The sequence below is a fragment of the Zootoca vivipara genome, chromosome 4 (genome assembly GCF_963506605.1).
Source record: "Zootoca vivipara chromosome 4, rZooViv1.1, whole genome shotgun sequence".
NCBI classification, from domain to species: domain Eukaryota; kingdom Metazoa; phylum Chordata; class Lepidosauria; order Squamata; family Lacertidae; genus Zootoca; species Zootoca vivipara.
The window spans coordinates 77,867,413-77,894,587 of NC_083279.1; the positions used below are offsets into that span (position 1 = coordinate 77,867,413).

Here is a 27,175-nt window from a genome sequence, read left to right on the forward strand (position 1 = left end):
AGGATGCTTATCTAAACTCATCTGTACTTGTTCAACTTACCACACTTCCCTTTCAAAATATCACAGAGGGAGGAATGTGGTTAAGTGCATTTATGTCAAAATATCATCCAAGTTCGAACATTGAGAATTTCCTTTCTTTTCTATACAAGATTGAGTTCTATCTCCTTCTAAATGAAATAATTTACCCCTGGGTTTAATATTTTATATCCCTTATAGCCATGTTTTAAGATGGAAAGGAAAGTGAAATCAAATAAAGGTTATGAAAAGCCTTTAGGTGCACTGTATCCTGCACACAAGTTCAACAGTCATCCTGAGTGGCAAGGCTCAGGAAAGCTAATCACCCTCAAAGTGCCCAAGGATGCTTATCTAAACTCATCTGTACTTGTTCAACTTACCACACTTCCCTTTCAAAATATCACAGAGGGAGGAATGTGGTTAAGTGCATTTATGTCAAAATATCATCCAAGTTCGAACATTGAGAATTTCCTTTCTTTTCTATACAAGATTGAGTTCTATCTCCTTCTAAATGAAATAATTTACCCCTGGGTTTAATATTTTATATCCCTTATAGCCATGTTTTAAGATGGAAAGGAAAGTGAAATCAAATAAAGGTTATGAAAAGCCTCCAGACAAATTTAAAAGCTGCTGTCCTAGAAAATGTGATGCATATTCCTTTTAATCAAAGGTAGGAAAACATTTGGAAAGCTTTAGGCTGCAAACAGGGCCCTGGGCTCACAAGAAGAGTGGAACTCCCTGATGATGTCAAGAAGAGTGCTGAATTGGCTGATATACCTGAAGGTTTATGATAGTGATTATGACAATCCTCTGCCTAGAGCCTGAAAAATCTAATAGTTACTTAATTAGAAGATATATTATCCATCAAAATGCTCCCTATTTTACTTTCTTTTTATCTCCAGTTTCTTACACTTCAGTTTCTTGCCTCTTTGCTCCTTCTCCTACCCCTCTGACTTAGTAAACAACATATACTAACTTACTTCAAAATTGCCTCTGTTCTTCTTCCCCTCAAAGTTTTTGAGTACAGTACTCTTATTTTTACTGTATTTTTGTAATAAAGAAGGCTAGCGATATATTAACATGGGATTATCTGGAAGGTTGTTTGTGTTTAAATGTGTGGCTGTGATTTGTAAGCCGAAGAAAAAATTACTTTTGAATATATACAGTTGTTAGTATTGTTGGAGAAAGACAATGCCATTCAGTGGCCCATGACTGTCACCTCAAGTGTGGAACTGGTGACATGAATGTATCCATTAAAGTTAGAATGTTCTTTACATATTGTACTGGTTTCCTGTCACTCTCTTTAAAAGGGATGCAAGGCTCAAGATGACTCCCCTCCCCCCACTAGTACATTACTGGCATCAGCCAGTGGTGACACTGTGTCTGCAGACACTACGGTCAATCTTTAGGGCAGCTCTTCCTCATACTTAAAATGGCCTGCAGGTTATACATACAGGAAACTGCTCTGCAAAGTTTGCTGGTTTTGGAGAATAGCTTTAAATTTTGTGACAAGGATGAATGAGTCTCAAGGGAGTAGTAACAAGTAGCATTTCACTGGCGATATGAAGAGCTGGTGACCCCCCTTTATAACTGTAGCCCCTGCAAAGAAAAAAAACTGTTTCTTTTACAACTGTAGAAGCAGGATAACTTTTTGTCTTTCCTTGGATCATATTGCAAAGGAAATGTTGTTAGTCTGTTTTGATACTTAAGCAATTTTTTTGTCCTCCTTCGTCTTAAAACAAACAAAGAAGTCCTTGGCAGTCACAATAGCTGTAGAGCAATTAGCAACCTAGGGCTGCAATACTATACCCACTAACCTGGGAGTAAGCCCCACTGAAGTCAGCAAAACTTCTAAGTGATTTACATAAAACAATAGGAAATATTCATTAAAAATACTGATAAAGTAAAACATTAGAAACAAATGGACGTTTTTATTGAAATAGAAATAAAACCAGTAGCTTGAAACCTCAAAGACATAATAAAATTATATGACTGGGTAGGCTTCCCATGTATAATATTGCATTCTGAGATACTTTATATTAAAAATAGTTTTGCAAATATAGTTCCCAGAGTAGATAAACTCAATGAAAGAAATTAAGTAGAGATGCATATGGTGGATTTCAAAACCTTTGGCTGTAAGGGCTCTGGCTTCAGTATATTGAAATGAGTCCTAGTTATGAACATTGTTGCTCAGATGTTCTGTGCAAAATAAATTATTGTGACCTTAAGTGGTGAAGAGTTTGCAACCATTAAACGCTTCTCACTGAATATGTGGCTTGTTCAGGTCTATGCATAGCTCCAGCTACACAGTTTCACACACTGACCTAAATTCCTCAAGCCAGCCCATTTTTCTGGCTGGCAGATATGTCCCATACTGATTTAACAACATGAACCACAATTCAATGGGTGTAAGTGTCCATGACTCTCTATTGGATAATGGTCTTGTTTGCATTTGTGTACTGAAGTCATTTGTTGTGACTTAATTTTTCTGTTATTCTTTTTGCAGACACACACAGTCCGTTTGTAAAGCTCAACAGAGATCTGCCAGATATGATACGCGTTTTTTATGGAGAAGAACTTATCATCCCATGCAGAGTTACAGTACCAGATATTCCTGTTACATTAAAAATGGTATTTGGATTTTGCTAAGTAAAACTGGATTGCTTCCTACATCTGTTATACAGTGTTTATGCTAACATTCTCCAACCTGGTGCCCTCCACATATTTTGGACTACAACTTCCATTGATCCCCGTGTGTTGAGTGCCAAAACATCAGGAGGGGACTAGACTGGGGAAGGCCAATTTATGCAGCTGAGTAATGTTTTTATGTATACAAGTATAGTGAATGTTTCTACATCCATTGAAAGAACTAGTGTCAAACTGAAGCAAAATAATTGGCTGTGCAGAATGTAGCCAGACTCAAGAAAAACAGCAGAAAGTTGTATTAAGGCATCAAAAAGAGGCAAGCAAGAACCAATTTGTGTGGTGATATTTCGTGGGGTGTTTTTTATTGCCACACGCCTCTAGAGGAGGATATATAAATGAACAACAGCCATTCAGCCAGAGGAGGGGTCCATTTGTTTCACAATAATCCAACTGCAACAGTTTACAGAATATAGTTCTAACAGAAGAACTGGAAAAAAATAGTCAAATGCAAATGCACTGGAATCAATTTGAACTCTTCTTACACTAAGCAAATGCAAGTTATCTTGTCGTCTGGGTTTAACATTCATCTTCTTGTCCGCCTTTTGCTGAAGTAAACGCATGACACAGCTCCATCTGCTTCCACTTCATCCTATGACTGAATGCTCTCTAGCACCCATGACTTCTCCATCCTCCCACTGTCTGTACTTCAGTCCCTCACTTCTAATGGAGCCATCAGTCTGGATATATAACAAAGTTTTTAAAAGTGTATTTTATTTTTCTTCCAAACACATCCACTGTTGAATAACATACAATCACACCTACTACCCACAACCACAAGTCTCAAGATTTGAGAGCCATTTTTATGTTTGCCATGTTTCTGAAGACATGCCTAAGAAATTACATACCAGTACTTCTCATAGTGTTCTTTGTAGTCTAGCAAGTTGTTTGCAGTCCAGCAAGTGAAACTGTGAATGCACAGAACAGAGAATGGGAGTTTCTTAAGCTATTTGACAAAATATTTTTTTTAAGCTTTGTGTACTTGTTTTGAATAACAGGATAAGCTTGCTTCTTTTATTCTGACCACTTTCGGATCAACTACAGTTGCGTATTTGCCTCATGACACATTAGCTAACAATTTTCAACCAATAACTTTCTTTTTTTTAATTTTACATACCCACATTAAACCCACCCTCCCTCCCTCAAAAATTTTCTTCTCAGTTTGTCACAAAAAATTGCACTGCCCACCTTACCACACAGAAATATATATATGGGGGGTTTTTATAGCTGTTTGGTAATTAAGAAAAATTAAGGACAGTAAGTTTGAATGCTTTTCAACTCAGTAAACTAAGTAAAAAGCCAATGAAATATATTGAGGTTTAGTTTACAGATATGTGGTTCAGTTGTTAAAATTATGTTAAGTGTGCTGAAGTGCTTACCCAGTAGTTTCAGCTGGCCTGCATGCATCCTTTTGAAGCTGTAGCCCTTGAGATGTTTTGGGACTCAACCCCCAACAAAAAGGGTGTGTTTATACAGATGGTACTGCTGTATTGGATCCAGATTCAGTGGTGGTGGGTCTTAGATCAGTGGTTTCCAATTAGCTAATTACTGAGGACCATGTTTTTCAAAGTGGGACCCAGGTGGCGCTGTGGTTAAATCACAGAGCCTAGGGCTTGCTGATCAGAAGGTCGGCGGTTCGAATCCCTGTGACGGGGTGAGCTCCCGTTGCTTGGTCCCAGCTCCTGCCAACCTAGCAGTTCGAAAGCACGTCAAAATGCAAGTAGATAAATAGGAACCGCTACAGCGGGAAGGTAAACGGCGTTCCATGTGCTGCTCTGGTTTGCCAGAAGCGGCTTTGTCATGCTGGCCACATGACCTGGAAGCTATACGCCGGCTCCCTCGGCCAATAATGCGAGATGAGCGCGCAACCCCAGAGTCGGTCACGACTGGACCTTTATGTTTTTCAAAAGCCAAGCCATGGACCCCCTACTTTTGAAAATTTTGATAACTCTGTGGTAGTTAACTCCACAAAGCAATTTTTTGAACAAATTGTGAGGTAACCCCTAATAAGCAAAGGATTTTAGGTATACTAAAAAACAGATTAGGGTTGAGTGATATCTGGTTTTCAACATAAATCATTATGTTCAACATAAACCACAATGCTCTCCCTCGCGTGAGGAGCAATATATTACTGCGCATTGCCAGGTCAAAATTGTTATCGCATTGTGATTTCAAAACCGACCATAAAATTTGTGATATTAGCATGCAAAAATGAAAAGAATATAGTTGGAGGAGGCAAAGGATGGGGGCACAGACTTTCTGGGTGCATTCTGCAAACCCTCAGGGGTCCCTGGACCCCTAATTGGGAACCAATTTCTTAGATAATGAACTTTATTTTTAAATTTAATTCTTTAATATATAACAAGAATTATGAAGCAAAATGTGCACATATACAATGATTGCTTCATAACAAATGACCCTATTCCCACCTTGCACTATTTTTAGCCAATGTATGAAATCACAGTTGTGATTGATGGAATGCTTTGGCAAAACTAGGCTGACACATGCACTGTGGAAGGCAAAAAATAATAAAAAAATGGCTTCATACTAAACCAGGAAGTCCCTTCTTAAGACAATTTCCATTCTGAAGTCATGGATTTCTCTGGTGCATAGGTGGCTACTTTTCTATCAATTTAGACAATGGAAAAAGGACTTCCTGGTTTATTTTGAAGCCATTCTTTGCTTTGCTCTGGTAAGGAAGTTATTGTTGTCCAGAGAAAACAATTGAGAAATGCAGGATTTTAGCGTAACTGTGATGTCTACATGAAGCAAAAAGTAGCAGCAAAGATAGCTCTAAACCTCAGCTACCAAGAGCATGAATTCCTCTTAGTTGTCTGAGCAACAATCCTTTGCTTAGCAGATAAGTCATTTCATGCTAAAAATGTTGGGTTGTATCCAACAAAGCACATACAAACTCCAAGTAAACCCACTGAAATTATTGTGTCTAAGTTAGCCTTGCCTATTAATTTCTGTCTGTCTAATAGTGAGCATTGGCTACAACTCGTAATATTTTTTCCTGAAAATGTAAAAATTTAAAAATTTTTAAAATGCAAATAAAGTCCTTCATTAGTCCATCTGTGTTGCAAGTAAACACTGTGGTTGAAAGAGTGTGGATTATTTAAACCCTGCAAAGCGTATGACAACCCTGCAATGCAATCCATTGTTGTGAGCCAGTTTGTGTGGTTCTTTTTTTAGAGAAATATATCTGTAACGGCTGTTAAGTTGATTGTGGTAGCAACTTGGGATGTAGATTGTTGCTGCTGAGATAAACATTTAAGTAGGTATATTTGGGTGAAAGACTCAAATCCTTTTTGCTCAGGAAAACAAAAGAAAAGGGAGACGGTCCATGCTGATAATATTGCTACCATATACTGTAGTTATGAAGTACTGTATAAATAAATAACCACAACAAATGCTCTGATATTAGGAATGTGCTGTGTACTATATAACAATGTAATATTGAATTTAACCAAGCACAGACATCTTTTCTGAATCTTGGTTGCTGTAAATCTCTCCACCCACCCCCCAATCTGAAATATCATTCCTATTCTTACACTGATGGTGGAAAGACCTGCAGTAACCTAACTGGTTTGCAGCTCATGGAACCTGATAACTTTGCATGATTTGGGACTGATATTGGAGGAGAAATTTGGTCTGTGTATCTTAACAGTTATGTGGCAGACAGAAATTGAATAGGCTAAACCTTTCCTAATATGGAAATGCAGTTATGCTGATGTTTCATCTGTTTACCTTCTGTCTTTCAAGATCTTTTTACTTGTGTGTGACTTCTGCCCCCTCAAAATGCAGATTTGCATAAATTTGCATGTGGCACAAAGCACATACAAACTTTATGCAAATTTGTATCCTCCTTTGCAGGTAGAGAGAAGGACCAAACCACATACATTGTACAGGATCCTTAAAATCCTGATTGCATCCCAGTTAAATTTCCATCAACCCCAGCCAGCCTTGCCAATGGTCAGAGATCATGGGTGTTTGGAGTATAACAAAATCTGGAGCACCACAGGTTCTCCAGCCTAGCTAGATAAATAAATAAAGGGAAAGGGCTGTATCTCAATGGCAGAGAATCTGCCTTGTATAGAGAAGGATCTAGGCTCAGAAAGGCCTTGTATACAGAAGGGCCTAGATAGGGCTTGGAATCTCCCCTGCCTGAAACCCTGGAGAGCTGCTGCTAGTCAGGGTAGATAATGAATGCTGTGCTTCATGGATCCAATATTCCTAAAGATGTACATATTAAATCAAAGGGAACTTTTCCTCCCAATGCATCTACTGTACCACCAGTGCTAAGTCAGCATTAACATTTGCGCTATAAAATGAATGCCTCCCAATCCTCCTGCAGACATTCATGACTTTGGTGGAAACTTTTATCTTCAACAGAATATCCTGAAACAGTGCATGCATGCCTCTTATTGTCATTGTCTGTATTTGCAATGATGAATCAGTTGAAGGATCAAAAGGGAAATGTTTATATCTGGCAGTAGTAACCACAATAGGCTCTCTAGAATTCAAGACACTTTAGAAAGTCAGTCAGCAGGCTGTAAAGTGGCAGAAACTATTTGTATGTACAGGACACACTCCTCCCATCATTTAAATTGTTATTATGGCTTCTTAGCAGAGATGCTGTAAAGATAAGGAAGTATATTCCACTGTGTCACTTTAGTGTTAGCTGTGATTGTTGTTCATTCTATTAAAACTTTTTTTTCTGTCTGGGGAGGTGATTTGCTTTGCAGCTCTGAGCTTTGTGATCCATGATCACTGAATTTTTGAAAGTAGCAATAGTATACTTAGCAGTCTCCACTGTCACAGTTAGTGCAGATTTCTAGGTTTTGATTCAGAAGTGTCTAAATCAAAAGCTCCAAGCTCAGTGACCAATCCCAGCATCCCTATGTGTATATATTTTTACCTTAGCAATGGGTGCTAAGATCCTCCTCTTTTCATACCATAGAGCATAGTTGACCCACAACTGGTGCTGTCCAACCAGATTAAGTGCTGGATGCTGCACTATTATAATTATTAAATTTGTATACTGCCCTTCATTATAGCCCAATTGCTCCTCCACTCCTGAAATAATTGGTGTTTTTTTAGTGTGGTAGCACCTATATTCTGGAACTCCCTGGCTATTGACATGAACATCCTAGTTTAGACAAGTCTACCCAGACATGTAGAATGGGGGTTATATGCTTTAATCTGTTGTTAGTTTATTGTTGGTTTTATGTTTTGAATGACTTACAGTAAATAGTTTCTTTTATGGTTTTTACTGATAATGTTATGGTTTTATTCTTTTTGTGAAGCACTTTGAGGGTTTTTTAACGGTCAAGTGGTGTATAAATTTTATGAAATAAATAAAATAAAACAAATAAAATAAATAATGTTTTACTGCCTTTTAAAACAGCAATAGTCAAGGGAGCCAGTGTAAAGACAGGTTCCATTACCTCAGTGCCTTCTAAATAGATGACCTGTAAGGTATCTGTTTAAATCTTTGTTATACTTCAATAGTATATGGATTTTAGATTTTAAAAAGGGGGTCACAGGTTCCCTTGTACTGTGTATAGCAGCAATCATTAGTTTCCATACATGATGAGAGATTTCTTAAATTTACAGTGAAAGGGGAGGTAGGAGTGTAAACAAGATCTTTAGCCTCCTTGCCCCTTGCACTCTGGACATAAGCATATTGAACTCACTTTCTTCTCCTGTTGCTGAAAATAATACCATAGTTTCCCCCCTCATTAACATTATGAGCATAAAATTTCTTTTGGTGTGAGCCCTGGAGATTCAGAAGTGATTCACCTCCGTGGGTGCCTTGGTGTGCAGCCTCTGCTGCTGCCTTGGTTCTACAGCACAAACTACACAAGAGGTGGTTTGCTGCCTGCCATACAGCCTTTCCTGCTGCCGTCTTGCTTCCTCATGTGAGTGGCATGACTCAATACATAGCTGGTATGCACACAGCAGGTGCTCACTTGGGCAGAGGGGCAGCTAGAAGGCACTCAACCTCAATGCCCTCCCACTCGAGCACCTCACTTGTTTTGTGGAACAAAACATATTCTTCCTGCACAATTGATGGTGTCTTTTTGCTTCCTCATTTTGGTCTCCTGTGCTTAGGTACAGTCTTGAGCTCTGCCATGCCTGGATAAGTTAAGTTCTTGCATGAGCATGCTCAGTGGTGCAGCAATAAAACTGCTAGCACATTTGCAAAGCCAAGCAGGGTCCGGTATGGTTTCAGATTAGATAGGGAACCATGCATTGAGAGTCCTGATTTGCAGGGAGTTGGACTAGATGATCCTCGGGGTGCCTTCCAACTCTATGATGCTTTCATTTCTGGCTCAGTCAAAGCCATGAGATGATAGTTTACAACAGGGATAGCCAATGTGTTGCCCTCTAGGTGTTACAGCCTACAGCTTTCATCAGCCCCAGCTGACCAACCATTAAGGATGATGGGAGTTGTAGTCCACAATATCTTGAGGGCACAGTGTTGGCTTCTCCCAGTTTACAGACAGTTGAGCAGGTGGTGGATATTGCTGGTCTCTGAGGCCATTTGCAGGTGTCTGCCTTGCTGACCTCTGTAGTTAGCTCTACATAGAGAAGCCACTGGAATTTGGAACATAAGGGCATACTAAGCCACGCGTGCTCATTTGTGACTTCGAAGTCATGCTGTGATGTCACAGACATGCCTGACAAATATACATGCCACCATATTTTATCATAGGCTGTATTTCCTTCTTTAAATGTTTTCATATCAAAACTCTCTCTCTCTCTCTCTCTCTCTCTCTCTCTCTCTGTGTGTGTGTGTGTGTGTGTGTTTGCAAATTCCCATGCTACGAGGTTTATTTCTTGTCTGGAATGGCCTGCTCTCAGCATTAGAAAATCTCCCAACTCCAATTTAGAGGCAAAAATAATGTTCTGGTATGTGATGAAGAACATCCTCTGATAGAACCATATTGGTCAACAGGAAATCAATGGCATAGCAATAAAGCATGAGCAATCCCTTTTGCTATTACAAAATTATGAATAATGAAATTTTGGGGAAAAACATGAAATAGTTAAATTCTACACCTTTTTCATGTTATGAGAGAAAAGTGCTATTGGAAGCCCTCTGAGTAATATATTCATATAGGTATTTAGTTATGTTCATGAACTTTTAAAATTCCTTTTATAAATTAACCATTCATTAGTTTCGGGGGGGGGGGGAGCACCTAACAATAAAAGAAGTAATGAGTTCATTTCATTTTTAGATGCCAGGAGTTAACATCATTCCTGATGGAAAGACAATAATCTGGGATAGTACAAAGGGCTTTATAATACCAAATGCAACATATAAATTCATAGGCCTTCTCAGCTGTGAAACAAGTATTAATGGCCATGAATACAGCACAAAATACCTGACATTCAGGATGAGTAAGTATCTTTTGGTTTTCCCAGTCAGTAGTTTCAGTTATTTAATTGATTAATTATCGGATTCACTTTTCTTTCTTTATGTATTGTGTAGACAATGAAATCCGTAGTGTCCAGTTAAATGCCTCAAGACCAGTCAAGTTATTAAAAGGAGACAAGCTTGTCCTCAACTGTACAATCACTACCGCCTGGAACACAAGAGTGCAGATCACATGGAGTTATCCTGGTGAGGTGGGTACTCTTGCTCTTTTCTAAAAATAGAATTCCACAAAAAGAGGAACTTCCCATATTTTACATTCCATTGGGGTGTTCAGGGGTTTTTTCAGCTGGAACTCACTGGACTCAGTTCCATCAGCTCTTGTGTGGGTGCTATTGCTATTCTAAGAGAATGAAGGAGGTGTGCATGGGGAGTTCTGGCACCTCTTTTTCTAGAAAAATAGCACTAGGGTGATCTTAGTGCCTTGAATGATTTTTTTTTTACAGTTTCCTGCTTGAGTGACCAAGCAAGCTTTACACAATGCATTTGTGTTGATTTCATAACAACCGATGAATAAATGAATGGAACTTATTAGATTTCATGATGTTGGTACTTATTACCAGCGAAGAGCATTCTTTTTAAAGAAAAAATCATTTTTGCCATCTTTCTTAAAGTAACAGACAGCTTTTCAACTCAACCTTAGAGAAAATATTACAATTCATATGTCCAAGATGTCACTTTTTATGTGAACAATTATTTTTAAACAGCAGTTGTGAGCTTAAACACCTCATCATTTCAGGAGCATCCACACAAACAGCTGCCACTTAAAAGTATTTGTCAGGAATCCAAAGTAAACCTTGCTAAACTTTGCCATTGGTGAACAACACGTGGGAACTGCTCACCCATCTGATTTCTGTGCAAGAATATTAAAGTCATGATAGCTATTGTAGTAGCCACTGAATCTACAGATATTGTTGGAGCACAACTATCACCCCTAACCATTGGTGATGCTGGCTAGGGTTGATGGGAATTGTGAGTCCAGCAACATCTGGAGGATACCACATTGACTACCCCTATGCTAGAGGAAGGTAGTAGTTTATAGTTAACTTCCAATGGGACCACCCCTACCACAATATTGATTTAGCATAAGAAAAGATTGCCAGTTAATTAGATGGAAGTCAGAAGGGAGGGAGCTATATGTAGTTTCTGCCTCTAATGCCAAAAGCACCTGATGCCCACAGTACAAGAATGTGTTCTTCTGTGTGTGGTGCCAATTCATATGTTTCAAGAATATCACAATCTCATTTTATATTTCTCTATCCATCCTCTCCTTTTAGATTGAGAGAGAATAGCCAAGCCTTACTATTGAGCTTCATGGCTGCACAAAGATCTGAACAGCCACAGTCAAACCCAATATACTGGCTGCTGTCTCCCAATAACTCTCACCGTGACTGCTACTCTTTGGTATATCCTTTACCACCATGCTCAGATTATGAGTCCATCATCTTCTTTGTGCTGTTTGTGAGCATTGCAGTTTCCTGTTATTCCCGGAGAGAAGCAGCTATTAAAATGTACAAATTTTGGAAGTGGTTGCTAGTGTATCAGATGAGGTTAATTAATAGCTAGTGTAATTAATAGCTAGACATCAATAACAAATACTATATAGTATTTTTCTCTTTTATAGATATGTGGGCACCTTTCAGAAATTAATTTTCTATATGAAGTACCGTATTTTTCCATCTATAAGACACCCCCATGTATAAGACTCCCCCTATTTTGGGGGACTCAGATTAAAGAAAATGGGGGGAGAGATGAATCCGTGTATAAGACGCTCCCTAATTTTTTACATTATTTTAAAGGAAAAAACTCTAGTCTTATACACAGAAAAATACGGTATTTGCATGGTCTTCTGAACTGCAGCGAAACAGTCTCTGTTTTAAATTGTGAAATACACAACACCATGGGGCCTTGTAAAGTGTTAAATTTGCATTACTTGAATAAACCACAAATGGCAGTTTATTTTATTTTATATTTATTTATCATATTTATATCCCACCTTTACTCCAAGCAGCACAAGGTGGCATAGATGACTCTCTCTTTCACCATGTTATCCTCACAACAACCCTGTGAGGTTGAAGTTGTGTGTTAATAGCTTTTTTCCATGTAAACCTTTTTCTCCTGTCTAGGCAAGCAACAGAGGGACCATAACTAAAAGCATTATACCAAGGAACGATGAACCCAATCTATTCTACAGTATTATTGTTGTTGATAAAGTCCGTGATGTTGATAAAGGAGAGTATACCTGCAATGTGACAAGTGGCCTATCTGTGAGATCAGTTAAAACAACTGTTCATATTTATGGTAAGAAACATTATGTGTGTGCAGAATGTATGATATTCATATTCCAGGGTGATGAATAGAATCCTTAGTGATGGATGACTTTTGTGTAAAAGACCAGGGTTGCTGTCCCAGTTTGTGTTATCTGTGTATTCAAGTGGCTTCAGTTATACTTTTACTTGTCCAGAACCACTATCTTAAACACATATTTTATTTGATTTATTTTTTTAAGATAAACCATTCATCAGTTTGAAATATAGAAGAAAAAATGTACTGGACATTATATCTGGCAAGAAGTCCTATCGACTTTCTATGAAAGTGAAAGCGTTTCCTACACCAGAGGTTATATGGTAGGATTACACTTTTTCTGCATAGAGAAAGAAGCTACTTATTTGGAAGTATAACATGCTTGCTCAGGATTATACATTGCTTGTTGTTGTGTAGTCGTTTAGTCGTGTCCGACTCTTTGTGACCCCATGGACCATAGCACACCAGGCACTCCTTAAAAGATGAATAAACGTGCCCTGAAATGGACTTGGAATAAATTATTTGTTACTGTTAATATGCATGTTTTCAAAGTAGCTTACAAAGTAGCCATGTTTATTTCACTTAGGGTTGCAACCACTTCCTGGACACAGCCGGCCATCGGAAACAATGTCTGGATAGAAATTGCTGAATGTCAACAACTTTGGCCAAAAAAAAGCTCAACATATTTAAGCTTTTTAAAATATGGCAACCTCAGTGCATATTTGTCTTGGGGCAAAGGCAGGAAGTTACTGCAGTTACTGTATTTACCAGACTGGCATGAATGGCGGCAGTGGTGGCTCTCGGTCTTCCTCATTGCTGGAGGATGATGTGGAAACAGCAAACTCCAACCATCCACAGACCTCAAAGTTTGGTGCAAAGGCTCATGGGATTGCAGTTGCAAAGGTTCCTGGGCTTGCTGGCTATTTTCCTACTCTTTTTGCGCCTTTTTTGCAGTTTCCCCACTCTTTGGGGGTCATTTTTGCCCTTTTTGCAATTTAAACCAATTTATTTAATTATTTCCTGGTGCTGCATGTATATGCGGTCGCGCATGAGTCAAACACGTGCAATGTTTAAGGTTCAAGCTTGAATTCAAATGAATCTCTGGCAGACACGTGTTGGATTCACCTATCTTAGCCTGAAAAGCAACCTTGAAGGTATTCACCTGCCATTAGCATTTTAATTGCAAGGCCATTTGTCTCCATAATAAAAGTTGTCACAATCCCACACAGGAACCCACTCCCCACAATGGCTGATATTTCATTGTGGAGGGGGCAAGGGACAGGCAGATGGCAACACATTTAATGTCACATTTAGTTTGGCCTTTTGGTGACCCATTCTTTCTAAACTTCTGCACACTATCTTAAGAAGTCTTTCAAGGAGTGCTTTGGTATAATTTTAATAGAAAACAATGTTATCAATTTTGATCTTATTTTCGTCTTTGTTTTTGTTTAAATAATTGTAAATGTCAGCGGCTGTGGTTGAATTCATTACTGTTAAATGCTGTGTTACAAGGCTGAATAGGACAATTCCTTACATGCATGTAGAGTGCTAGTTCACAATACTGTACTTATTTTTGGAGGGGTTTTTTTTTTAGCATAGCTGCACATATATTTTAACACTTGCATTTCATCTACACTGTGTGTTTTGTTGTGTTCTCTGGAACATGCAAAGCGTATAGATGAACTTCTTTCACAGTTTGAGAGCAATTAATGGCCTCAGCTCCCTACTAGGGAAAAATGTGATAAAATAATGTGTATTTATTTGCATGCTATGGGTTATCTCTAGGATGAATCAGTCTATGTCTGGGCCATGTCAGTTTATAAGGTGTCCATTTACAAGTTCATTCAATTTCTGCATTATTCTATTTAAAAAACAACACAAAGATTCATCATTTTTTTAAGAATGTATTTTCTTCCAGTTTTAAACATATTTCTTTAAAAACAATGCATTTCTAAATGTATTTTAGCCCAAAATACACATTTTGTATGCATTTTGGCATGTTTTTGAGACAAGAACTACAATACAAAATTTGGAGAAGTGCAAAATCTGAAAGAAAACTACATTCCAATCTGCATGTTAGTCTGGAGCTGTGGATCAGTTCAGTTTTTGTTAGAATTCACAAATAACAAATTCATCAAGCATACCTAGTCATACCCTCTTATGAGTCACACTACAAGGAAACACAATGAACCCACTCAAACTGCAAGAATTTAAGGAAAGTCTTGATAAATAAGAATACAGACAGATCACTAAGATATTGCAAATGAGTAGTTGACAACACATTTTCTTTTTGTCTTACAAGATTTCCCCCAGAAAGAGTAAATCTGGATTAAATGGGTAGAAAAATGCAGACTGGCACATTGATGCCAATGATATTCTGTGGACTCTGCAAAAACCTAGTATGCAGAGCACCATTTCCACAATAAGCACCCATCTAGAAGCATCTAATTTCCAACAGTTGCTAGCCAGGTGCTTCTGTGAAGCCTACAGCGGGACACATAGACAATAGCCTTTCTCAGATCTGTGTTTCCTCTGCACCCAGTGGTAGTAATGTGTGAAACCATTCTGAGGATTGGATTTTTTGAAGGGATGTTTACAGCCTTTCTGGGGCCATATCTTGATATCCTGTTGCACCAGAGAATTAAACCAACAGGTTTTTTGGGGTGTGTGTGTTAAAAAACACCTTTGAGATCAATGCAGATATTTCAAATGCTCTGAAAGCACTATGTTACTAAAGCAGGGTTGGTTGGTTGATTATGTATTCAGCTTTGGTGTTCATTGCAAACCTTAGCTTTGGAGCCCTGAAAAGAAGAAGATACCAACAGGAATTCCTGTTACCTCCCTTGATTGTTTCCCTGCCACTGCTCTTAATTTATTAACCGTCCTCTAGAGACTGGAGAAATACAGCATGCAACAACTTTGCATTGCACATATATTTTTCCTAATGTTGCTAAGGAGGTGTGTGGGAAGAATGTTAATCATCAACAGCCACCTTTTCCTTGTAAGGTGTAATTAACCCCCTCACGTTACTGTTTTAAAACATTTATAAGCTTTGGGACCCAATTTGCTTCTTGAGCACAGATTATATTTGACTGACACTTCCTATGGAATATACATAAATAGTTGCAGAATTATGAATTCTGGTTGTCTTTTAATAGGTTGAAGGATGGGTTACCTGCTGCTGAAATGTGTGCCCGGTATATAATTAAAGGTTATTCACTAATCATAAAACATGTTGCTGAAGAAGATGCAGGAAAGTACACTATATTGCTGAGCACTCAGCAATGGAACTTGCATAAAAACTTGACAGTCACTCTGAGAATAAATGGTAAGTTGACAACACAATTTATATTAATGACTTTATTTATTATTATTTTATTATTTATTAAATTTGCATACTGCCCTATACCTGTAGATCTCAGGGCGGTTCACAACATAAAATAACAATAAAAAAGACAGACAATACATAATAAAACAAAAACAAAGACAACCCAATAACTCAATAATAAGGATTGTATTCTTAGTTGGAATAACTTCAGCCTGGCAATGGCATTAGCTCCTTAGACAGGCATCCCCAAACTTCGGCAGTTTGGGGATGCCTGTCCTAAGAGCTGGAGGCCTTTCTTGTTTACCTTTAAAGATAATAAGGTGCATGTTGTTTCAACAATTTGATTTTCTTTGTATTGCTGGTTTTATTTTACAGTGAAACCTCAGATCTATGAAAAAGTGTCATCAATTCCTGGCCCTAATCTTTATCAACTGGGAAGTAAGCAAATCCTAACTTGCATAGTTTATGGTAATCCTCAACCTACAATAAAGTGGACCTGGCAACCTTGTCAACAGACAAATTCCTCAGCAAGGTAGATCATTTCAGTTTCTTTTTTGTAATACCCTGCCATTAGCCTTCTGTGTTGTTGTCTGAAGTCTCCTTTAATATTTGTAACTCGTGTTATGCAATTTGTGTTTATAAAGCTACAAATCATACTTTGAATTAATGACATTGGCATTTATGGTATGCATGTGTAGGATGTTCCCTGACAGAAGAGAAGGGGGAGATGAGAAGTCCCTGGTATATAGCCCAACTGCACTGGGTAGCTTGGAGGCCTGCTGGAGGAAGCTGGCTCCAACAACCTAGTACTCTGTTGGCTTGATGATAGATAGGTTAGATTTATCCCTTGAGCAGCCCTGTGTAAAGCTGTTGTTGTACTGGAGGGTGGCAATGTCTCATACTTTACAGAGGACAGTCCTCTGTTTGAAGGTGTCCTCTATTTGAAGGGCTGTCCAGTCAAAGTCTGGTTTAAAGTATGGGTTCTTGAAGTTGCCTATCAGCAGTTAGGACTTGGTCAGCAGACTGAGCAAGCACATGGGTTCCAGCCTTTTCCACTATGATTGGAAGCATTGTATTTTTATTTGGATTATAGTACTTTGTATGCAAATTCCTTCTTTTTGATGATGCATAAGTGTACACACTCCTGGGATGTGAAGGAACCAACACATTTCCACTCTGTACTCTCTGGAGAGGCAGAGGACTAAATATGGCTTACCACCTCCATTTAGAGCACGGGTGGCTAACCTGTGGCCAACCAGATGTTGAACTACAGCTCTAATCATCCCTAGACCATTTACCATACTGCCAGGGGCAAATTGGTGTTGAGCAGGGCAGGGAAGCAGCCAAACCCATATGATCCTTTGAATTGTAAAGGTAAAGGGACCCCTGACCATTAGGTCCATTCGTGACCGACTCTGGGGTTGTGGCGCTCATCTCAGGGGGTAGCTGTTCTCAGAGATAAATCCATTGAGGCTGAAAGCCTTGGTGTGGGATGAAGTTCAAAAGGATGAAACATTTCCTCCTTTTTGCCTGTCCTTATTATCCCGTCCGTGACATTTTCTTGTAGTTTTTTTTTTTTGTGGTCAGAAGGACATGTTCTCAAAGGCACTTGCTGTAGTTTCATGTTTTCACAACAGATGAACTTTTCTCACATGTTTGTCCTGAGATAATAAAGGTGTGGTCTTCACTTGTGCAGAAGTATTTGAAAGAGCTTTCTGTTTCCCCAAGTCACTCTCTTGCCCTGAATGACATTAGCCAGAGCCCAGCTGGACTAGAATTCTCAGTAAAACTAATAATATCAGCCTATGTGAGATTACCACTGATCTGAACATTGACTTGTTTATCTCGCATAAGATCTAGAAAAAATGTTTTGCATCAACTCAATTTTTGAGTGTTCTTGTTGGGAAGCATGTCCTACAAAAAGCAAATAGATTAGTAGGGGGATTCATGCTAGAACAACTTTTTTCTATCTGTTATAACTTCCTAATGAAGAATTTAGTAGCTATGCAAAGTGTTCATTAAGTTGATTTGCAGTTACAATATTATCACCAGATTGATTGGTGATATCTTCAAGCAAGCATCAATCTATTAGGAGAATCCTGTGCAGATGTTATATCAGTCATGTGGGACCACTCGTCATCCACAACATCAATTTTCTGTAAGAGTTATTTATTTAATTTATTAATTGCTTCCTGTGAGGCATCCTGAAGCAGTTTACAATACAATAAAATCATATAGAGAACAATTGCAGAAATAAAAACAGTGAAAACCTTTGCTTTTATAAAAACAATTTGAAAAACTACACACAAACAAACAACCAAATTTAAACAGGAACAAAACAGATACGAAATCAGTTCAAATCTTATATATGTAGATACCAACTAGGTTCAAAATCAGTAAAGAACTTTCAATCCCTCCATCTACTTTCCCACAGTGGGCCAAACTAAATGTTCACTAAATGCATAGCATGCAGCCACACATTTGCCTCCCCCCCCTTTACTTGACTACTTGAACAGGGAGGATAACTGTTATCAGGAAGGAAGCACATGGCGTGGACAGGCTTATCTCTTCCCTCCACAGCGCAATCAAAATAATAACCCCTTCTTCAGTGTAGCTAGGAGCCTTAGGGGAACATAGTCTGCCAGTCTAATTACAAATCTTTACTACTTATTTTAAAGTGGCATTAAAGAAAAGACTGAATGGCAGAATCATTAGTATGTGCTTGGGTAGTTGTTGAGAGGCAATGTAGTTTAGAATAGTAATGAAGCATGCAAAATTACAAGAACAAGTGCTAATTGTGTGTGTTTAGAAATGTATTGACCTGCCCAAATTTAATTGTGGGTGTCTGCAAACATGGAAGATCATTAGAGTGTGTGTGTGTGTGTGTGTGTGTGTGTGTTTCTGCTTTCACCATGCCAACCCTGTAGAGTGATTGTTCCAAATCTTGGTTTAGTTCAAGGTAAGAGCATATGAAAATCTGGTGCACTAAGAATGTAGATATTTATATGAAATAATGGTAATAGTCTGGTCCTATTGGTGCCTGAAAATCCAGCACACTCACTGGACACACCTTTGGCATCCTTTCCCTAGTCACAAGCTGTATGAGGAAAGTTGAGGGATTGGGTATGTTTAGCCTAGATAAGAGGAGACCGAGCAGAGATATATAGCCATCTTCACATATATTAAGGGCTGTCACATGGAAGATGGAACAAGCTTGTTTTCTCCTGCTGTGGACCCAAACCAAAGGAATAATAATAAAAAATAATAATAATTTTATTATCTTTATGCTGCTTATCTGACTGAGTTGCCCCAGCCACTCTGGTTGGCTTGCAGCAAAATATAAAAACACAATGAAGCATCAAATATTAAAAACTTCCCTATACAAGGCTGCCTTCAGATGTCTTCTAAAAGTCAAATAGTTGTTTATCTGTTTGATGTCTGATGGACGGGTGTTCCACTGGAAGATCAGAAAGGAGATTCCAACTAAACGTCAAGAAAAACTTTGACAATAAGGGTTGTTTGACAGTGGAACAGACTCCCTCAGAAGGTGGTGTGCTCTCATTCATTTGAGGTTTTTAAGTAGAGTTTGGGTGGCCATCTATCATAGATGCTTTAGTTGAGATTCCAGCCCTGCAGGGTGTTGAACTATGTGATCCTCAGGGTCCCTTCCAACTACAATTCTGTGATTTTATTATATGTAGTCAATGGCTCTACCAACATGAATAACAGGGATATTCTACATGGTGCCTTCTGGCTGCTACATTTCAACTCTCATCCATCCTAGCCTACATGGTCAATAGTAAAGGACAATGAAAAGTGTTGTCTGGGATGATGGTACACCACATCAGTGACTTTCAGTGACTTTTGCTGAAAGTCAAATTTGCAATTTGCAAAAGTGCAATTTGCCCACAAGGCTACTAGGACATAAGTGTCTTGGCTCCTACTCTTGGACACAGTACTCAAACTCTCGGCTCAAGAAAACCAAAAAGCTTTCTTTAAGAAGTCAGCGCAGGGTCTCAACATCAGTTCACAATACAAGATACACAGTTCAAAAATCCATAGGCAGTTATAAGATCATCTGTGTGGTTTCCATCATAAGACAGAAGACTTGAGTTTGCAGGTTGGTGATTCTGGGGGGTGGGGAAGAGGATACAGGGTCTGTTCATGCAGATAACTGCACATCTTTGGTAATGGAGTCCAGCCTCTGATTCTCCACCTCAGCCGGCTCTGCTGATCTTTCAACTGCCTCTTCAGCTACTTTGTGGCGCTCACTCTCTGGAGGCAGTTCTCTAGCTCAGTGTTTCTCAAGCTTTTTTGGGCCACGGCACACTTGTTCCGTGAAAAAAATCACGAGGCACACCACCATTAAAAAAGTTAAAAAATTTAACTCTGTGCTGCCCTATATTATAATTATGACTGTAAGAAACACTTGCCAAATATTGCTTTCCGGCGGGTCAGTGTTGTGTTTGCACTGAGCTTTGGGAAAGAGGAGGAGAAATATTGCTTTCCGGCGGGTCAGTGTTGTCTATTGGTGGCCGCCAGGCACGTGACAATGCAAATCGCCCTTCTCGTCGCCGCACGTCGCGGCACACCAGCCAGCGTCTCGCGGCACACTGCTGCTCTAGCTGTGGGTTGGGACTGACTCCACCAGCTTCTCTTTCCTCATGATACATCTTTCAACAGCAGGGTAGAACCCTCCTTCTCATCACTGCCTGAACTCTCCCCACTTCCAATTCCACGGTCCTCATTTTCCCCTGAAGGATCCTGCCATTCCTGCCCCATCTGCCATGGACCCCAAGGCAATAAGTTATTTTGAAATAAATGAGATTTACCGTACTTCCAAGTGAATGCACTGTAGATCAAGGTGAGAGGGTCTTTATGCCACTTTTGTAGTGTAAAGGAGTCTTTTAGTTAGGTATTCATGTAATTCAGATTTAAACTTCTTTATTGTGCAGTGAAAGAAGCATCATGTAAGGTCGAACCAAGTCCTACAGTTGACATATAGCTTAAAAAGAAACTTGTGTTTTATAGAGATGGGACAAAGTTTAGGGTATGCAAAAAATAAAAAAGTTTGTGGAAAGAAAAGAAAGGAGATTTCTGCCCTCTCCATTCAGACAAATAGGAAAAGGTAAAACAGTTCAACTAATATATTCTTCCATTTATTCAGACTAAACAAATGGTAAGATAAAGCAAGTAATTATATGCCCTGGCCTTTTATTCTGAATCAGATTTTTGGTAGCTTCTAATGAACAGCAACTTTCATTCTATGAAACAGGAAGCAAGGAGACCGTGGCCCTTTCCAAACAGATTGCAATTTGCATCTTGTTAATAATAACTCTGGAGAACTGGAACTAGCACTGACCTCTCTGTGTACATAGTGATGATAATTTGCATTGCTTGTTCTTGTCACAGTTAATACAGCAGCCAATTATTTCCAACTAATATGCTTGAAACTTTTGTCAAAGGCTTCTTTATGTGTCTCCATTGAACCAAGGTCTTTATTAACCAAGTTCTATCACTATGTCCTTTAAATCATCATCGTTTCCCAAGTCTAATAAATGATGATGAAGCATAAAACATAAAGGCATAGAAGGATAAATTATGTTGCTGTTTTTTTCCTAGAGTCACTGATGGGTTGATTCAATTTGGATGGGGAAAATGTAGCAAAGAGAGCTACCGTAAATGCTGTGGAGAAGTTGTTTTAATAGTCTGCTTAGAATCTCTGCACAAAGGACAGGTTAGGGATAGGGATGGAAATGGAAATGGAATCCAGTGAACTCTGGTTCTGATCTGCACCACTTAGAGCAATGACCAGATCAGATCCAGTGTCCACTTTGAAATCTGCAGTCCTGCTTCTGAGTCTTTTTTCAGTTTTTAAAGGGTAATTCCTATGACCTAAAGGAGTGGATTAGTGTGTGGGGTCCTGCTGTCATGCACAATGTAAATGCTGTAATTCTCTATGACATGGATAGGACTTGATGTCATGCTGCCACTCTCTGGGAGATTGTACATTAAAACACTTTGTTATCTCCATAGCTCCAGGAGTTCTGTGCAATAGATGGTTCTCTGGGTGGCTCAAATTACCTTTTAAAACTGGAAACAGTGTCAGAGGGAGCCCACAAATCACATTGTAAGCAGTTTTGCAGCTTGATTAGGACCCAAACTTTCATTATTATTTTTAGAGAAATCTCTCTGAATAATATGGGAGCTTTCTGTAGAAAAGCAGAACTTGGGGCAGCATCAAATGGTCACTGGTGTTTTCACAGCAGATGTGTTAATTGGGGGGGGGAATTAAGTTTCCCTCCCTGGACCTTGAAATTATTTGTGTGCTTAATATTAAAAACAATATTCACTCTTCATTTTTCCTTGAATGGGACACATATTTAAAGCAGTTTCAAGGCAGAGTAATTTCTCCCTTCTTTGGACTTTTCAAAAAATAATAAAAAACAACAACCATGGAAATGCCATGGATGAATAGCATGTCAGAGTTTTGCCTTGGGTTCTAAGTGAGTTGTTTTGGCTGTTATTTTGGCTGAACCCTATGAATGGAGAAGATACTAGCCTCTCCTAGCACATAATTGAATAGCACTTGTACATTTTTTTCCAAGGGATGCAGCTTTTGCACCTGATAAGGAAAACTAGCACTTCAACTGTAAAATGTTTGCTTGCTTTTTTAAACCTCTTGTTTTCAATTTTATGTTTTAATATCATTCTTTTTTGTGTTTGTATTTCAACTTTCTAGTTTCTTACAGGTTAAAGAAAATGTTAAGAAGGTTGGGCATCAGAAAAATTATTTACGGATCATATAGTAAGAGGAAATAGAGCCATTGTCCTCTTAGAAAACAAGATAGTGGAATTGTTCAATTAAATTGATTGGTAGTATGTTCGAAACACACAAAGGAGATAGTCATGTAGTGCAAGATTAGTGTATGGGAATTAGTGTATGGGATTTATTGCCACAATATGCTATTACTCGTATGGCCGTTACCTTAAGAGGCTTAGTTCCATGGGTAGTAATATACTAGTTCATAACAAACACTATAGTTAAATGTAACTTGTATTCAAAATGAATACATATCTTAACTTAGTTCCATGGGTAGTAATATACTAGTTCATAACAAACACTATAGTTAAATGTAACTTGTATTCAAAATGAATACATATCTTAACTACAAGACTAGAGACAAAGCAACAGGGGGACAGAATTCTCTCAAAGCAGGTCTTACCCAATGAGCCCATCCTTATGGATTTGCATGGGGAAGCTCAGTATCAAACCCATTTTTGTATAGTAAGCATTTCATATAAAGAGTTGCTTGCTGTGGAGAGAGTAGACTGAGGGTCTGTACTGCATACAAATACTGGTTAAGTTTTGGCAGCTAAAGTAACCCAATACAGCATTTTACTACATAAAAAGGGTGACCACCATTTGCACAGATATTACATCATTTACTTCATGGGCCAATGGTGTGGACTGTTCCTCGTCATGTGACAGCAGGCAGTTTGCTTCTGGGACCACTGCCAGAATCTCCCCCCTTTCAACTTCTCTCCTTTTGATATATGTTCTGATGTGTTTGACTTAGGGATGAATAGATCCGTCTATTTCTGGTTCGTATCAGTTTTGTCTGTGTTATATGTATTGCATCCAATTTCTGTAACTTCTAGGGTTTGGTTTGTTTGTTTTTTAGCAACATGAAAATGCATGTCATTTTAAACTTTTTTAAAAAAAATAATACACATTTTTGTATGCATTTTATACACAATATATATATATATATATATATATATATATATATATATATATTGAAGTGCATCACAGTTTGGTCAGAGTGTAAGAGGGCATAGGATTAGGAAGACTCATGCTCAAATCCCCACTCAGACACTGAATGACTTGGGCCTGTGAGCATCTTCCAGCTTAAACTATCCCACAGGGTTGTTGTGAGCATAAAAAGGGGAGCGTAAAAAGGGGGATGGGGAACCATGTAAGCCATTGTGAGCTCATTTGCAGAAGGGTGCAAAAATGCAATCATAGGTGAGTGTGGTTGAAGAAAGGACAAGAATTCTTCATTCATCCTCCACCAATTAAACTTTAGCATTTAGCTGCAAGGGCGTACCCACCACGGGGCAAGTTAGGGCAGCTGCCCTACTCTAGAAGCAGGGCTGGTGGGCAGAGGCGGAGCACAGCCCGGCGGAGCGCGAGTTCGCCATTCCCGCCGCGCCGCGCCGCACCCTCCCTCCAGCTCCCCGGCGCGCCCTCAGGCAAGGCCAAGCGCGGCGGGGAACCAGGGAGCGCGGCGCGGTGGGCGGAAACGCTGAACTCGCGCTCCGCTGGGCTGGGCTCCGCCTCCGCCCACCAGCCCTGCTTCTAGGGAGGGGCACAGCCCGGCGGAGCGCGAGCTCGCCGTTCCCGCCCGCCGCGCTGCGCCCTCCCTCCAGCTCCCCGTCGCACCCTCTGGCAAGGCCAAGCGCGGCGGGGAACCAGAGAGCGCGGTGCGGCGGGCGGAACGCTGAACTCGCGCTCCGCTGGGCTGGGCTCCGCCTCCGCCCACCAGCCCTGCTTCTAGGGAAGGGCACAGCCCGGCGGAGCGTGAGTTCGCCGTTCCCGCCCACTTTGTGGCCCCTCCCCTTCCGTGCCTTGGCCCCTCCCCTTGCCCCCCCTAGTTTTGATCCTGGGTACGCCCATGTTTAGCTGGTTATATATAATGATCATCCATGCACAAAAGCGTATAAACGACATAGCAGTTTCTGGGAAACTGCAGGAGACTGTATTCAGCTGCATGGTGGAGTCCATTGAAGCACCAGACATCAGGGTGCTGAGTAATCAGTAGGACATGTAATCTCATTGCATTTAGAAACATTAGCTCATTGATTCAGGAAGCAAAGGAGCATAACAGCTACAATGAGCCTTGAGAGGTTGTAGTGTCTTGCGTAGGGTTAAAGAAGGAGCAGGCATTTACTGGAACACTGCCAAGGTGACTTGGTTTGATTGCCAGTGCCCCAATGTATTAAAGCTGGTGCAGGTGGCTACTATGTGTGAATATGCAGTTCTGCTCACATAAACTGTAATTTCAGAGGGAGTACTCTGAAAAATTGCACTGATACTTTGGTGAAAAGTGGTTTTCCAAAGCAGTCTGCTCTCAGAAATACTCACTGTAGAGTTCTGGCAAAATAGGTCCTCTGACATGGCACATGTGAACTGACAACTTGGGCCATTCCAAGGTCATTCACTGGCAGGAGTGCCAACTATGTCCTTGTAATTTTTGTAGAATGATTCAAATTGAATTGAAATTAAAAGTTATGAAAAAAGTAAAGCAATAGGTCTGCAAGTGGGGCAGACTAAAACACTGTGGAAAGGAACTCTTCTAGCTTTCTTTCCATGTTTGATATATAGCTGTGCTTTTTTCTAAACTTATCAAGTGCCCTTCATTGTGGGGAACATCTTATATTTATTTTCATATTTTAGGTTGTCTGACCTCCCACAGTCTGATATTATTAAGGTAATTAATTAAATCTGTATATCGCCCTATACCCATATATCTTAGGGAGGCTCACAACATAAAATCACAATATAAAAACCACAAAATTGTTGTTGTTGTTTAGTCGTGTCCAACTCTTCGTGACCCCATGGACCAGAGCACGCCAGGCACTCCTGTCTTCCACTGCCTCCCGCAGTTTGGTCAGACTCATGTTGGTGGCATCGAGAACACTGTCCAACAATCTCATCCTCTGTCATCCCCTTCTCCTTGTGCCCTCAATCTTTCCCAACATCAGGGTGTTTTCCAGGGAGTCTTCTCTTCTCATGAGGTGGCCAAAGTATTGGAGCCTCAGCTTCATGATCTGTCCTTCCAGTGAGCACTCAGGGCTGATTTCCTTAAGAATGGATAGGTTTGATCTTCTTGTAGTCCATGGGACTCTCAAGAGTCTCCTCCAGCACCATAATTCAAAAGCATCAATTCTTCGGCAATCAGCCTTCTTTATGGTCCAGCTCTCACTTCCATACATCACTACTGGGAAAACCATAGCTTATCTATACAGAACTTTGTCGGCAAGGTGATGTCTCTGCTTTTTAAGATGCTGTCTAGGTTTTTCATTGCATCTCTCCCAAGAAGCAGGCGTCTTTTAATTTCGTGACTGCTGTCACCATCTGCAGTGATCATGGAACCCAAGAAAGTAAAATCTCTCACTACCTCCATTTCTTACCCTTCTATTTGCTACAAAATAACACAATAAAAATAAGAACAAAAAATGTATTAAAAGGCATTGGATTTCAATTAGCTTAGGACCTGGGAGAAGAGGAAGATTTTTGCCTGGTGCCTAAAGGTGTATAATGAAGGCCCAGCTGAACCTCCACAAACAGGGAGCCACTGCAGGAAAGGTTCGTTATTGTGTTGCCACCCTCCAGACCTCTCATGGAGGAGACGCACAAAGAAGGGCCTCAGAGGATGATCTCAGGGTCCAGGTGGAAGAGGTGGTCCTTGAGGTATAGTTTCTACAAAGCACATACCTTGGATTGTGTGCACATGCAGCCAGATTACCCAAGAAGGAATTACCCCCATAGCACTGTATAGACCGATGTCCCCACTGTGGAAGGATGTGCGGATCGAGAACTGGCCCCCACAGTCACTTACGGACCCATTGTTAAAACCGTGTTTATGGAAGACAATCTTACTTGGATATGAGTGATCGTCAAAGAAGAAGAAGAGACTGAGACTGTTCCTTTTTTTGAAATTTTGTTCTGATAAAGTAAGAGGTATATAATGAGACTAGATTGGAGCAGCAGTTATACATTTCTCTGTGATCCAAACCCATTCAGTAATTTGAATCTATCACTTAGCGGTAATAAAGCTACTCATTTCAATCAAGAAGCTGTTTTTTATTTTGAATTGACAAGGTGACATGTAGTAAACTCTTAGCTTGGAAAACTTCCCTCTCCATGGTTATAAATATATCATGCTATTGTGCTTGGCAAGCTGCAAGCAAGTAGAGGTAAGATCTCATTAAGGGAGCAAACTGTGGAGTAGGGAGAGGACAGTGTGAAGCTAAGGGTGATAGCAGTGGCCTTGTCCAGAATAGGCCATGGGAGTTTTCTTATCTAACTTAAGCAGGAGGTGCTGGGAGCTTCCTGTGCGAAATTAGGAGCATACACTGCTTTCCTCTTGTTGTTTGGCTTCCTCCTGTATATAAGACGGTTCCCAGCACAGTGATTATCTTTGCATCTTCAAACATGGCACAATCTACTTCCTTAAGAGTATGATGTATCCTTTAGAGCCTTGCCGTCTTTCTTCCCCCATCCTCCCTCTGTCCTCCAGTTATTCTCAATAGCTCATCTATGTCCTAAGCACTTTTAAGGTTCAGCGACATATGGAATGCATAAACAGATTTAT

General features: G+C 39.7%; 1 protein-coding gene across 4 annotated transcripts in view; it reads left to right on the forward strand.

Annotated features, from left to right (window-relative positions):
- FLT1 (fms related receptor tyrosine kinase 1) overlaps window positions 1-27,175 on the forward strand; it is a 110,231-nt gene that overhangs the window by 13,723 nt on the left and 69,333 nt on the right. For all 4 annotated transcript variants that reach the window (XM_035114270.2, XM_035114269.2, XM_060273818.1 and 1 more), the window contains 7 exons: window positions 2,522-2,646; window positions 9,966-10,128; window positions 10,220-10,356; window positions 12,289-12,463; window positions 12,672-12,789; window positions 15,625-15,794; window positions 16,170-16,326. In XM_035114270.2, the coding sequence (XP_034970161.1) occupies window positions 2,522-2,646; window positions 9,966-10,128; window positions 10,220-10,356; window positions 12,289-12,463; window positions 12,672-12,789; window positions 15,625-15,794; window positions 16,170-16,326 (1,045 nt within the window). The remainder of the gene's footprint in view (window positions 1-2,521; window positions 2,647-9,965; window positions 10,129-10,219; window positions 10,357-12,288; window positions 12,464-12,671; window positions 12,790-15,624; window positions 15,795-16,169; window positions 16,327-27,175) is intronic.